This window comes from Castanea sativa, chromosome 8 (genome assembly GCF_040712315.1).
Source record: "Castanea sativa cultivar Marrone di Chiusa Pesio chromosome 8, ASM4071231v1".
NCBI classification, from domain to species: Eukaryota; Viridiplantae; Streptophyta; class Magnoliopsida; order Fagales; family Fagaceae; genus Castanea; species Castanea sativa.
This window is the reverse complement of record NC_134020.1, coordinates 9,969,136-9,983,967: the sequence shown is the minus strand read 5'-3', so window position 1 is coordinate 9,983,967 and position 14,832 is coordinate 9,969,136. Positions and strand designations below refer to the sequence as shown.

Below are 14,832 nucleotides of genomic sequence, written 5' to 3'. Positions count from 1 at the left end.
AGTGTGGTGTGAGAAGAGTTGGTGTTATGGGTGAGTGAGCAGTGAGGCATTGAGGGGTGTTAGAGGCAATGAGGAGTGTTATGGGTGAGTGTGCAGTAAGGCAATGAGAACTAAGGAGTGTTAGAGGCAGTGATCTGTGTGTTTATAAATTTAGCCCGACGTAAATTGAGTCTTAAAGACTCGGTTTTGCTTTTTTAAAACTTGAGTCTATAAGACTCGAGATCCATGTGGCATTAAACTTTCACATCAAAAAATGGAACTCGCGTCTTTGAGCCTCAATGTTTAGATGGAAATCGAGCCTTTAACACGAGATGTTAGTTTGCAATTTAGTTTCAAACGCATGTCAACTTGGGTCTGTTTGGTTGTGTTATTTAAGCAACCGTTTTCGTTATTTTAACAACATAACACATATTTTTATGACATTTTTTCACTGACGTGCATTTTGGCGTCACTTAAACATCGATGCTAGAACGACCTTCCAAAACAGCTATTGTTTGCCTCACTAATGCTAGCGTGCAAATTACCTCAGAGTTTGAGCGACAAAAGCAAGAGAGCATCGTCAAGCCATCAAATATCTAACTGTTCACTCCTCCTCTTCTAACTTCTAACCCTTAACGCGTTTTTAACATGGGCATATTGCTTTCCCTCCTCTTCTTCATTGTTCTCTTTCTCTTTCTCTTCCTTCTATTCAAATTAGTCACTGCTGATGGTAATTATTCAAAACCCACAAAACCATTTTCTCTCTCTCGCTCTTTCTCTCTCTCTCTCTCTCTCTCTCTCTCTGTGCTTCGTGTGTTAATTCAATTTGGCTGTTGAAATTAATTCATGGGTTTTTGTTTTTTTTTTCTTTAGGGGATTTCACTTTGGTATCTAAAAAACATGTAAAGCGTGAAGAGATTGAAGATAAGGTTACCCAATTCTGATTTTTCAACATTTTCTCATTTCTTACACTTTGTGTTATTTTTGTACTTGAAATAATATGTTTAGTTGTTCTTTTCAGGTTGTTTGGATTACTGGAGCTAGCCGTGGAATTGGTATGCGAGTTTTTAATCTTATGTATTGTGAAACAATGACAAATATGATTTGCTCTTTCTTGAATTTATGCAGCAATAGATGTTTTTTATGGTGATGCTTGGATGGATGTTCATGTTGATGGTTTTGACCTTTTTTTTTTTTTTTGATAAGTAACTTAAGAAATTTTATTAAAAAAACCAATCAAGTACACTGGAAGTGTACTAGAGTGGCACAAATCAAGAGCCCAGATTACAACAGTTGATAAGATGGGAGAGAGAAAAACAAGTATAAAAAGGCAAAACTACACTCCAATCAAGGAGAGTACAGAAAAAGAAAGATTTTAATGTCAAGAATAGACTGTTCACATATATGTATATATATATATATGTATGTATGTATTCATGGAAGCTTTGAAATTTTCACCAGTGGCTTTTATTGTCGTTATTATCACCATTGGTTTTTATGGCTACTATCATGATGATGGCAGCTACTTTAGTTACAACAGTATTTCAAATATTTGTGTAAGTATTGAACTACTGTTGGTGATTATGGTGATATTGTTCGTTGTAATAAGTAGAGAAGCAAATTTTGTTACATTAGTTTCATTGGTAATATGATGAAACTAACCTAGTTTTGATGTTCTAATATTAATGGCTTGAAGGTGGTCCCTAAACATTGGTGGTGATTTATCTAATTTGGTGAATGTTGACCATTACAAAAAATAAATTCCTATAGTTTTTCCAATTAATTTTCTTGTTTCTGGTGATTCTTGTTTTCATTTATGTTCACTAAGATTCAAAGATATGTTATGGATATCTTTTTCTTTTTCTCATTGAGTTCTTTTTCTTTTTCTTTTTTTCCTTCTTGTAAATTGTATATTGCAATAGGAGAATTATATATTAGTAGTCAGAGTCTATTCAGGACTCATCTTCTGTTCCTTTTGTATGCTGTTGACATGTTGAGGTCACATTGTGGCATCCTTGTTACTTTTATAATTGCCGTATTGAATTTTGGTGTCCGCCAATTGTTGTTTTCACATAAAATATATCATTTATTTTTCCCTCTTAATGTTGTGTGTGAAGGAGAGATTCTTGCTAAGCAGCTTGCTAGATTAGGTGCCAAGCTCATTCTTTCGGCACGAAATGAAGCTGAATTGGAGCGAGTCAAGAGTAAGCTCATTGGTATGTCCTTTCACTGAATCTTTATGTAAGCTGTCAAATATTTTAAATATTGCACCCCTTACTTAAAATGTGGCTAGCATGCCCGCAGGTAAACATGCACCTGATGAAGTGAAGATTTTACCATTGGACTTGACATCTGGGGAAGATTCCCTCAAAGCAGCTGTGGAGAAAGCAGAATCCATTTTCCCTGGTTCTGGTGTTGATTATATGATCCATAATGCAGCTTTTGAGCGTCCTGTATGTGAGATATTGCTTTTATTTTCCTTCAAATTTCATTGCAAAGCTAAATGGATGCTGCTTACTTTCTTGATAAAAGATCTACTGTATTTACACTTGACAATTTTCCTATGCTGCACGCATTAGGATAACCTGAAATTTTCTAAAATTATATGTTTAAATATAGTTTTTCCAATTGGCAAAATAAGCACAAGTAATTTTGATTTGTGAATCCTAACTATTGTATATATCATACTAAGGGATTGGCCTATTTTATTGGTATGTTAATGCCGTTGGTAGTTGTAATTTGAGTAATAAGCTGTAAGCTAAACATGCAGTATTTACAACAGCAAATACCACAAGTAAGAACATTTTTATGTCATTAAAGCATGCATACAATTGCTTGCCAATTTGCTTCTTGTGAAAAGCAGTTCCATTTCCTAGGCCAGTAAGGTGGCTTTGATGCATTATGAGCAAAGAATGACTTTATGTTGAGCCAACAACGTTAATCTATATATATGTTTATCATTTGTTTTATATATTATTGTTTTGGCAGAAAACGTCAGCTTTGGATGTCACTGAGGATAGTGTTAAGGTATCAAAAGAATGCCACTGATATTTATACCCAGTGGTTTGAGTTTAATTATCAAGATGATCATGGTTACTAAATTTCTTTTGGTGCCATTCCATTTGTATCACTCTTCTGAAAGTTATCATATTACTCTCTTGTGCAAGTAGGCAACATTCAATGTAAATGTTCTGGGGACAATCTCTCTCACACGGTTCCTGGTGCCTTTCATGCTGAAGCGGGGGAAGGGTCATTTTGTTGTGGTATGTGGAAACTAGTTGTTTTATATTATCAAATGTTGGTTCCAAAATGCTGTCATTTCATTATAAGAAATATATTGGATGGATATTTACTTAATATTTTGAGACATGCCCCTTGTCTTTGAGTAGCTGGATTATCAATTAAGCAGGGACCTTGGCATGCTCTCAGAAATAAACTATTGCAGATAATATATTTTCCAAGATTAGTTAGAATTGTTTGTTTGTGTTTACTAAGTATGACTCAGGATCTGTCTGGGTTTTGCTAGTTGATAAGCAGGTTAACTGATTATAGAGAGCTGAATCCCAGTTATTTTATTTTCCTTTCCCCCTTTCACTCTTCTATTATTGTTTTGTTATGATATTTGCTTAAACATGCAGATGAGCAGTGCTGCAGGAAAGACACCTGCACCAGGTCAGGCCATATACTCCGCCTCTAAATATGCTCTAAATGGATACTTTCACACCTTGCGCTCCGAGGTATAATTATAACTTCTTTCTTGAGACATAAGAATTCAAGTTACAAGCAAAGAAAGGATACTTACCCAAAAAAGAAAAAAAAATTCAAGTTACATTTGGTGCTTCAACTATAAATTTGTGATCTCTGACTTTCAACTAAAACATGTTGAATGACTACAGTTGTCAGTGATTTGTAGGTTGCCCAGGGTTGAGATTGTGAGATACCTATTCTAGTTTGAATGTTATGAGCTAAATGGTACTATTCTGATGGTTTTTGTACCAAATGGTATCCCTTTCCCCTTATAAGGGAAGGGTGAGATCTGATAAAATTGAGTGAAATGTATTCACCTATTAAAAATGTGAGCTAGATGGGCTATAGTAATTAGTTATTCATGAAAATTTTTACTAATTCAGGTTAACTTTGATTTCAATGCATTTTCTAGGGGTGAAATTGTTTTGGTTGGTTGATTGGTTTGGAGGGGGTTTTTGGTACTGAACCAAAGTTTTTGATTTTTCATTTTGACTACCAACACTCATCCCAATTAAAAATTTTCACGACCATAAAGAACCAGCTTTCTTTCAAGCTTCAACAAATAATATAATTTGAAAACAATAACTGATTTCAATATTGAGGCTAGGAACCTCATTAAACCTAGGAATGGTGAGCACATAAAAACTCAAGAAAAATAAAATTTTTACCGATCTCTTAAAATGGGTATTCGAATAAAAGAGATATCATAAAATCCTAGAACCCCACACAACAAGCCTCAAAGCTTCAAACAAATTGGGATAGTAGAGATGAAAGAAACCCTAGAAACCAAATATCTGACCACTTGATGTGATTCAAAAAGGACAAGCAATTACATATAGAGAGATACATAGAATAGTGAATTGAGAAACACTCAATACAAAATGTTAAAGTACTACATTAGAGCATTTGATGTTGTTTTATATTCCGCACAGCAATGCCTCTCAATATGTTTGAAATTGCATTTTAACTAGTGGTCCTGATGTTAGGAACCCATGGGTAGAATTCACTCTTAAAAACCGGCTTGCAAGGGGAGGGTGCCCAAGAACTTATAAAAACACATGGTTAAGCTTACACTTAATCCATGTGAGACACTAGGATCATAACATGCCACTTCGCTTCGCAGCCGACGTCCATGATGGCTCACTCTAGTGACTCTAACCCAATGGTAGCCCTTTCTCTTTTGGTGGCTCCACTCACCTATCAGTTATTTTAATCTAGCCTCTATGTCACCCCCTTTGGGATTTGACTACGAAGCCGCAACTCATTTGCTCTCATACTTAATGAGCTACGCCCGATTACTTGAGGTGGTAGTTGGCTTTGATACCAAATGTTAGGAATTCATGAATAGAACTCACCCTTGAAAACTGACTTGCAAGGAAAGGGTATCCAAAAGCTTATGAACACATGGTTAAGCTTACACTTAATCTATGTGAGACACTAGGATCATAACCGTGATAATGGCTACTTGAGAAAGATTGAAAGAAGTCTAAATTCTAGTATATTACTGTCTCAAAGATTGGCAGGAAATTTTGAGTTGTTGAATCCTCTGACATAAATGTGAGGATGCTAAACTCAATATATGATTTTCGTCCAAGTGATGTAGGGCAAATTAGGGATTTGTCTATGTTTAGTTATGGTGGGCTTAAGGTAGGAAAGATGAAGAATTAGAGAGAAGTTAGGGCTGTTTAGGGGCTGTGTGAACAATACTTGTGACCAGTAACAGTAACGTGAACAGTAACCCTAGAAAGAAAGAAGAGAAAAGAAAGAAAGAGAAAAAAACAACAAAGGCCAACGTGCCTATTGCTCAAAACACTAAGTTTTATTAATCAACTCATTCTCCCCTTTAATACAGTGAGCACCCTATAAATATAAAGACTTACTTGTACTAGTAGTATTAGGATTCCTAATATATAAAGACTCTTACTCTTACTTGTACTAGTAGTATTAGGATTCCTAATAGTACAAGGACTACTATTTTACCCTAATAAATTAAACCAAAGCCCATACATAAAGGCACATAATTGAATAAGACTCACTAATAAAACCTATGGCCTATAACTATGGCCCATACCCAACAATTGTAAAATTATTAAAATATCCTGACTTCAAGAATAACCAAATAAAATATAGAAGCTTAATTAACTACCATGGACACTTATTCTTGGGCTTTGCCTTAGCCTTAGGCTTCCAAAGAGAATATCCTCTCTATAACTATGTTATGATTCTGCCATCAACTCTCCCCCTCTGAAAATAACTCAACTCCGTCGAGTTAGGAGCTGGACCAAGAATGCCATTAGAAGGCACAATTTTCCAAATAAGGAACTCTTCTTTAACTTCAAGTTTGGCATGTCTCTTGCACATGTGAGTGTACTTCTTGTTGCCTTCAACAAAAGAATAAGTATTGGCATGTCCAGCATGGAGTGCATCGCGATCCCATATCCATGGCCAACCCGAAATTATGTGACAAGGCTTAAGGGGCAGCACATCTATGAAGCACGGGTGCGTTTTTGGATTCGGCTGTGGATGCGGGTGTAGGACTCGGCAATTTTTGAAAAAGTAGGGTGCAGGTGCAGTGAGGTGCGGCGATTAAAAAATTATTAAAAATATTTTTATATAGTGAATTTAATATTTTATATATAAAAAAATTCAAATAAAGGGTAAAGTTTATTATTAAAAAACAATTATTTATGATTTGTTTTTAATAAAATCAATATTTTTGGTAATTGTAAATAAAAAACCACATTTCAAGAAGGTTCCTTTACTCATTTTCTAATTCCCAAGCAGAAGAATGGCAGTCAGCTGCCCATTTCGGCTGGAATTGGCCTGTTTTCGCGGCCTTTTCGGCCAGATTGGCTTCCGTTTCTGCCGGAATCGAGCCAAATCAGCCGGTTTCGGTCTGAATCGGCGCGAATCGGAAAAAAAAAGGGCTTATCGGCTCGTCGGACGCCGGACGCCGCGTTGGGACGAATTCAGTGCGGGTGCGGCGACCCTAGATTCGAGAGGCTCTAATTTCAATCCCAATTTCTGCACTGCATCTTCAGATATTGCATTTATACAACTCCCAGTGCCAATTACCAAAGAACATATTTGTTTCTTGCAATTAACTCGAGTTTGAAAACCTTTCCCCTATGATTACAGTCTTCATTCACTTGAACATCTTGGTTAAATGCTGTAAGAAGTGGACAAATGATGCCTAGCATACCCTCATCATTAAGATCTAAGTCGTCAATGTTCAGCATATCCACATCAGCCAGATCTGGGTCTTCAACATTCTCTTTCAAGTTAGCATTGAGAGGTTCACAAATCTCCTCTTGAATATCATGTTGCTTGGATCCCATGATTGCCTCTTGACTAGGACTATCCTTTTCAAGCACAGGAACTAGTTTTGAAGGACATTGAAAAGACATATGGCCAAAACCTCCACAATTAAAGCACTTTCCTCTATAATTAGAACTACTCCCTTGTGATGTAGAAGTATTAGAACGAACATTCTTGTTTGGTTGATTAGAATTACCTTGAAACTTATCAATAGACTTCTCCTAATTAACATCCACAATTGTTCTCTCACCTCTAATATTGCTTAATGCTGATTAAGGCCTTCTTTTTAATCTCCTCTTCCATTTGGTATGCAATTTGAATTGCATCCGCCATAGTATAAAGCCTACATGCAGCCAAACCCGAAGAAATATTAGGATTCAAACCTTGCATCTTCATTCCATAGGAATCCTGATCTCATAGCCAAGCTATAGAATTTGTTGGTTTACTCTTCAATTGATGAACTTCCTTGCACCAACTGTGTAAATTGTAAGGGGGCTCGCTGCTTGTGATTAGGTAGTATAAAGTAACGAGTCATGGCACTTCGCATGTCTTCCCACGATCGGATGGCAATATAGTGAGTTTGTTGGTACTTTTCCCACCATATTCTAGCTGTCCCTTTGAGTTTAGCTTCTGCAAAAAAGAGTTTTCGCTCTTCACTTAAGCTATACCATCTGAAAAGGCTTTCAATACTATGTAGCCAATCAAAGAACACCTCCGGATTGCCCTCCCCATAAAAATCACTAACTTCTAGCATAACACCTTTATCTGCATCCGTTAATCGAGGCTCCCCATAAGAACAGACTGATGATGGATGGTAAGGCTGATTTCCTTCCATATAACCAGCACCTTGAAGAGGAAAAACAACATTGGGTTGTGTTTGCTGTGGGGGCACCTGACTAGTGCTTGGAACAAAGGAATTTGTGGAAGAAAAAGGCATTGAACTTGAGGGGAATACAGGGGCTGTACTTGGATCTGATTTGGGGAACTTGGGGTCTTGATCAAAGGTGGTTTCAGCAGAAAATTTGCCAAGAACGATTGCAGACAGCTTATTGAATTCACCTCTCATGGCTTATAAGTCTTCCAATTCTGTCTCAATGGAATTCACCTTCTCACATAACAGATTCATAGTCTTCTTTGTGCCTTCGTAATCTTGAGAAAAAGCCTTGAATTGAGACTCTAATTCTGCATTTGTCACCATTATTTTATGTTATTTTTAATGAATTCTATCAAGCAGTTGGCTGAAGAAGATTTTCACAAAGAACTTGTGGTAGGATTTTCACTCTGATACCAAATTGATGTAGGACAAATTAGGGATTCCTCTAAGTTTAGTTGTGGTGGGTTTAGGGTAGGAAAGATGAAGAATTAGAGAGAAATTAGGGCTGTTTAGGGGCTGTGTGAACAGTAACCGTGAACAGTAACGTGAATGGTAACCTTAGAAATAAAGAAGAGAAAGAAAGAGAAAGAAACAACAAAAGCCAACGTGCCTATTGCTCAAAGCACCCTATTTATATAAAGACTCTTACTTGTGCTAGTAGTATTAGGATTCCTAACAATACAAGGACTACTATTTAACCTTAATAAATTAAACCAAAGCCCATTCATAAAGCCCCATAATTAAATGAGACTCGTTAATAAAACCTATGGCCTATAACTATGGCCCATACCCAACAATTGTAAAATTTATAAAATATCCTTGACTTCAAGAATAAACAAATAAAATATAAAAACTTAATTAACTACCATGGACACTTATTGTTGGGCTTTGCCTTAGCCTTAGGCTTCCAAAGAGAATATCATTTCTTTAACCATGTTATGATTCCACCATCATTAAGTCTAGATGAAAGGCTGATATTTTTGAGATCAATTTATGGAGGGTGGTTGCGATTGTTGATTTTGATGGTCACCTGATTTATAGACTTTTCTAGTGTGCAGAAAATCTAACTTCCAAACCCCTCTAGGGCAATCATCACTCGCTGGCTCAAACCTGATTTGTCAAAATCATGTGATCTTTGTCAGTTCCCCATCCTCCCTGTATCAGGAGTAAATAAAGAAGACTTTAGAACAATCTAAGGTCCCATCAGTTGGCAGCTAAGAACCAATTTATCTTGCGATTTAAAAAAAAAAGGAAATCAGAATGATAAAGCTGAAAACTTGACAAGGGTGAGTGTACTCTAGAAGGAACATCTTCTCTTCCACAGTTGTTGGCCAGTTTCATCCTGTTCTTAATGAGCACCTAAGGTTTCACATAAAGAAAATTGGAAATGAAGAATGAAAAACTAAAGTTATTAAGTTGTTAATGTTTTCAGATCTTTTGAATTAACTTTTTAGTACTATTGTGTTAGCTTATTGTTGTTAAAATTTCTTCATTTTCTTTCTTCTTACATGCTTGTTGCTCTTTCATGGTTGCAGCTCTTCCAGAAAGGAATTAAGGTGACTGTTGTCTGTCCTGGGCCGATAGAAACGTCAAATAATTCTGGAGTAAAAACCTCAGAAAACAAGGGTTCTCCTGAGGTGAGTTGTTATTGTAATTTTACTTATTACATTAAAAGAATAAATTACTTCTATTTTTGCTAGTGTTGGATCTTCTTCCTTCAATTGATTTTACAATTTTATCCAAATCCAAAAGGTAAGACGTTGGATAATATCAGTTATTGGGGAAAAATTGCATATTTTATATATTGATTGGATTATGGTGCATTGACTGCAACGCCAAAATTTCCATGAGTTTGAATTCTAACAAAGAGCATTTCATAGTCTATAAAGGCACAAAATATAGGCACAAAATATAGTGTGAGGTTCCAGGCTTCTGAAAAATATGATTTATTTTATGTTGTGTCACATTCTGTCGGAGTTATTGATCCATGATAGTTGGTCCTCTTCACAGACAAAAGCAATTAAAAAGTAAGTCTTTATAATTTGGTTATTAGCCGGTGGCTTATTGGAAGATATCAATATTTATAATAAATGTGTCTGGGACTCGGGGGTACGTAATGAAAGGTACAATATATTGGATTAGTGATGCTTTTAAGCAAGTGTGTTGCGGCTGTCATAAGCTATAGAGATCCTTGTATATGGTGATGACAATATCATAGCTTGAAGTATTTTTCAGTTTTGTTTTTTCAGTCTCTTTTTCAATTTGCAAGTAGGCAACATGTAGACATCATTCTGACAGTATTTCTTTCTTTTGGATTTGTTCTTGTCGTTATTGTTCATCACTTTTATGCTGCCAACCTGAGGTGATGGGCAATGTATATCTTAAATTCGTCTGTTCAAATGACTCGGTTGATCTTTGTTATGTCCTTCCTAATACAGAAGCGTGTGTCATCAGAACGTTGCGCTGAGCTGACTATTGTTGCTGCCTCCCATGGTCTAAAGGAAGTTTGGATATCAAATCAGGTATGTGCTTTACGATTAGCAATTCACCTCTGTAAAATGTGTATATAGGTTATGTTACTATGTCTCTCCACGGCTTTGTTAGTTGGTTGATTTAGGTTTACAAGACAGCTATATCTAGAAGTTCCTGGAAAACTTAAAGCAAGAGCTCTACTTGAAAATATAAAAATAAAATGAAAAGAACAAAGTAAAAATAAAATCCATTGTAGTCAGACTATACATGCAAATTTAGTGCTGTTTTTATGATAGCTGTTTATGCACTTGCTACCAGAGAGAAGACATCAAGTTGAATTGCTGCTGATCTAGATAAAAACAAATACTTATTTACTGCAATGATAATATGTTATGCATGATTTATCTCTTTCCTTATATTTGAGATGATTATGAAATATGGTTTTTGGCATCCAGATGAAAATGCCAATGATCCAATGTAATTGATTCTCAAAAAGGTGCATAATTGTAAATCTCGGCAACTCTATAGAGCTTCTTTCTGCCTCAACTCCTACTAGTTGTCAACTTTACAAGTATATTCATTTAGACTTTCAAAGTTCCTGTTAAGGTTGAAAATTTGTTCTAATATGATCCTGCTCTAAGGAAATGTTAGGCTCTCCCACCTTTGTGTGCATCATGTGCAAATTAGCTTCAGATATTCTATTTGTTTATGTAGTGACTCATTACATTGCAACTTCTTCTACGTGGCTTTGACTAGTTTGAGTGGTCCCGAACATTGTTGGCAGCCAATTTTCAACTGCTGGAAAGCAAGTCCTGCCCTAAATGACCAAAGGGCCTGGGCTGGAATAGTTTCAGGGAGGCAGCATTGGGCTTTAAAATTAGCCTTAGAAGGCCCAAAGAGGTAACAGATTTTGGCCTGGTTTCAAGCCCATAGCTGGGTTCTGCAGCTACCAGATGAGTCCATCATTGGGCTTCACAAAGTTCCACATATGTGCTGGAATTAAAATCCTATTTGTTGTTAGGCTTTAAAAGGTGTTTATAACTTAAGAAGACTGATCTAACTGAAATAGATCAGTGATGGAAGAACTTGGATAAGGATAAACACCAGGGTAATAACAATTTGATTGGCTGGAAAGGAAGGTTAACTTCTTCCAGCCCATGACCTATAAATAGGGCTGAACATCAAATGAAGAGAGAGAGAGCCTTTGAGGTAAAAAGAGTACTGAAAATCTGCCAAAATTTCCCAATATATACTTCTGTCAGAGAATTTTCCTGACAGAAAAGTGTATCAATTTTTGCTGAAATCTTTCCAGCATATACTGCTGTCAAAGAGAGTTTTCTAAGGGACAAGGTGTACTGAAACTCAACTGAAATCTCTCTAACATATACTGCTCTCAAAGAGAAGAATTATGATATTTAAAGAGAAGGGAAAGTTTCTTTTCTTGCTGTAATCTAAAGGAGAAGAGTGACAGTAAATTTCTGTTTTTTTCTGGAATTCAAAGTAAAGGAGAAAAAACATGATTGGAGAGAGAGGCTTCTCAGCAGATTGGAACTTACAGGTAGAATTGAAGAACACTCAAGAAGATTTCATTCTTGTATTCTACATGTCCAAAACCAACTGTAGTAAATAAAGAAGTGTTCTTTGAATCCTATGTTCGTCAGTTTATGTTTTTGTTTCTTGTTTGTAATCGGAGGTTGTCTTTAGGCATAATTAACAATCAAGGTTTACCTCTCTACTTATCAAAAAAAAAAACGATCAAGGTTTACCTCTCACAACTGCGCCATCTCAATCATCTGCCACCACGCCATTACAGCAACCGCCGCATCTCTCTTAACCTTCAACAATAACAAGAAGAACAACCTCCTATTTTTGGCACTCTGATGCCTCTCAACCTCAAGAAAGTGCAACATATGCGTTATCGTCCAGGCCAACTTCTTGTGCGTCATCATCCAATCCTCCGAAACTTCTAGAAGCTCTGTTTGTGGAGAGGGCAGTGTTGAAGAAGATATGGCTTATAGCATGAGGGTGTTGTGGTTTGGTTGGGGACCAAGGTGTTGGTGGGGTCCATTGATTGGGTGGAGCAGAGGGGCATGATTGAGAATGTTGGTATGGTGGGTTCTAGTCTTCTAGATCTGGTTTCTCTGAATGAAGAAATAGAGAGAATAGTAGAATTTTAGAAATAACGCCTATAGAGGTGGAATATGCAAAGAGAAATCGAAGGTCCCAAATTCTGGCTAAATTTCTCTCATGAAATTTGGAATTCCCTTTATGGCACCCAAACAAGGAATTTTGATTGAAAGAGTTTAAAATTCTGTGGTGGGCCTAAATTCTGCCTACAAATCCTTCATCCAAACGCAGCATAATTAATTTTATGCTCTTTTCCTTTTGAGGTGACTCTCCTCTATTTGTATTTCTTTCTTCCTTTTATTTTTTGGTGTCTTTTTGTTAGAATATGGTCTAGCGATATATAATATTCTACAACTCTAATTTGCTCTACTGTTGTGAATATGACAATGCAAACTACTATAAAATATACTTGAAAAATTGAAACTATTAATCAAGACATGAAAGACTGGCATCATACAATGCTCCAAAATGTCTTTGTGCCTTTGCTTTTTATGTTAAAGTGTAGGAGTACACACACTTCTGCTTTGTTTAGAATGTGCAACCATATAACTATGCCTTGCTCTTACCATTGACATTTCCTTGTTTAATAATCTCAATCCTTTTGGTTATCTCGTGCAGCCTGTGCTTGCTGTTATGTATTTGGTGCAGTACATGCCTACCATTGGCTATTGGCTCATGGACAAGGTATGTTCTATACCTTTAAATCAATACATTCTGTATTATATTTTATGAAATAAAAAAGAACCATTTGTACCTGCTACTACGGCACGTGGACTAATAATATGTTGGATGCTTAGTCATTTATTTGTTAATCCGATCTAATTTTTGGATACTTTTCGGTATTGTTTACTTTGATTTGATGGAGTACTTGATAAAAATAACTTGTAGATCGGTGGAAATCGAGTAGAAGCTGCTGCACAGAAGGGGAACACTTATTCATTGAGCTTACTGTTTGGGAAAAAGAAGGCAGCATAGAAAGCTTGTCTACCATCTATTAGATAGCCAACTAATGCAAGCGTTACCGTAACTTGTGTAATTCATGTAAAAACACACTATATAGGGCTAGGTCCATTTATGTAAGAACACGGATAAAATTCCATAATGGATAAAGATGGTTTTGAAGGTGGTAGTTGTTTTGTTGGTGGAGACCACAATTTCATAATACTGTTCAACTCAGTCTAGGCCAACTCATAGGTGTGGTGGCGTTCGGAAGGATCTACATCTTTTGTTTTTTTTTTTAAATTTCCCCATTTGTATGGTAACTTATCGACATATCGGTTCCTTCTTGCGAAAGTGGGTGTGTAGTACTTAATCTCCCTTGAAGCGGTTTAGACTCAAACCAAGCATGAGCCTAGGAGTACGCAGTGCCTCTTAGAAGAAGCAACGGAGTCGCCATTGGTTATAGGTCCAAGAACCAAAACATGACTATATGAAGGTTTTTCTACTAGGGAAGAGGTTAAGCACCCCATGCCTGTCTAGCCGTAGCTAGCCTTCATATATTGTTGTTTGATTTGGATGGGAGGTAAATTTATCCTAGAAGTTTAAGAGTGTGCGTTAGCATCTAGACCTAGATGTAGTTTATAGGTCATTTGAGACAAGATATAGAAGCGATGTAGACATGTGAGTATGAGAGCAAAGAGACAATCATGGAAAAGAAATTGATTCCTAGCAATGAACTCAAAAAAACAATGGAAAACAACATAATAGAACCAGCATGTGCATATGTAAACCAATTGTGCGTATATGTAGGTATGCATATGTGGGTACCAAATAGAGTTGCGAATCTTACTCCAAAGTGTATTTAAGTCTTATTAGGAAAGATTATTAATTGAAGTGGAATCCTCATTAATTGATATATATTTTCCCTTTATTAGACTTGATTTGTTTTGATTTGACATTAATAGCTTGCATCTTTTAAGGCTTAAAGAGATTTAATTAATTAGATTTGATTGACTTGAATTCTGATCATCTGATGTTTACAATTAAAAATGAATCAGTCATCTTAATTATATTAAAACTACCTTTAAACTCAAACAAATTGGATACTAAGTAGCTATTGACTTTAAAATTAGAAAGTATTCGAGTCTTTTTTATTTGAAATGTTTGCCTTATTTATCTCTAAAGCTTTTAGTCACCTTATTGAGTTTGAATCATAATTAGACTTTGGATGAGAGAGAAAACAGAGAGTGAATTAGGGTTTGGAGATAGAAAAGGAAAGAGAAAGAAATGTTTTTGGTATTTTACAATTAATTTCAAACAAGAAAGGAAACAAAAGACAAACAAAATATGCACGTTAAAGATAGATAAAAACAGAA

General features: G+C 36.0%; 1 protein-coding gene across 2 annotated transcripts; it reads left to right on the top strand.

Moving 5' to 3' along the window:
* The first annotated feature begins 496 nt into the window (after window positions 1-496).
* LOC142607861 (uncharacterized) lies at window positions 497-13,646 on the top strand. 2 transcript variants are annotated; one of them, XR_012839389.1, is made up of 13 exons: window positions 497-709; window positions 853-908; window positions 1,001-1,034; window positions 2,097-2,195; window positions 2,284-2,432; window positions 2,968-3,006; window positions 3,150-3,242; window positions 3,618-3,716; window positions 9,454-9,555; window positions 10,357-10,440; window positions 10,846-10,886; window positions 13,136-13,201; window positions 13,406-13,646. XR_012839389.1 is itself a non-coding variant. In XM_075779510.1 (12 exons), exons 1-12 carry the CDS (start codon window positions 628-630, stop codon window positions 13,490-13,492), a joined length of 990 nt encoding a protein of 329 aa, XP_075635625.1. In that variant the 5' UTR covers window positions 500-627; the 3' UTR covers window positions 13,493-13,646. The 2 variants fall into 2 exon arrangements, 1 of the variants encoding a protein (XP_075635625.1); XM_075779510.1 differs by lacking the exon at window positions 10,846-10,886 and having other exon boundaries at window positions 500-709.
* Window positions 13,647-14,832: the final 1,186 nt, after the last annotated feature.

What these genes read in the sequence shown, in the direction of transcription:
- LOC142607861 (XM_075779510.1), top strand. Translation starts at nt 628, where the DNA reads ATGGGCATATTGCTTTCCCTCCTCTTCTTCATTGTTCTCTTTCTCTTT. An exon ending in GTGAAGAGATTGAAGATAAG is followed by an intron (nt 909 to 1,000) that starts GTTACCCAATTC and finishes TGTTCTTTTCAG; the next exon opens with GTTGTTTGGATTACTGGAGC. An exon ending in TTCACACCTTGCGCTCCGAG is followed by an intron (nt 3,717 to 9,453) that starts GTATAATTATAA and finishes TCATGGTTGCAG; the next exon opens with CTCTTCCAGAAAGGAATTAA.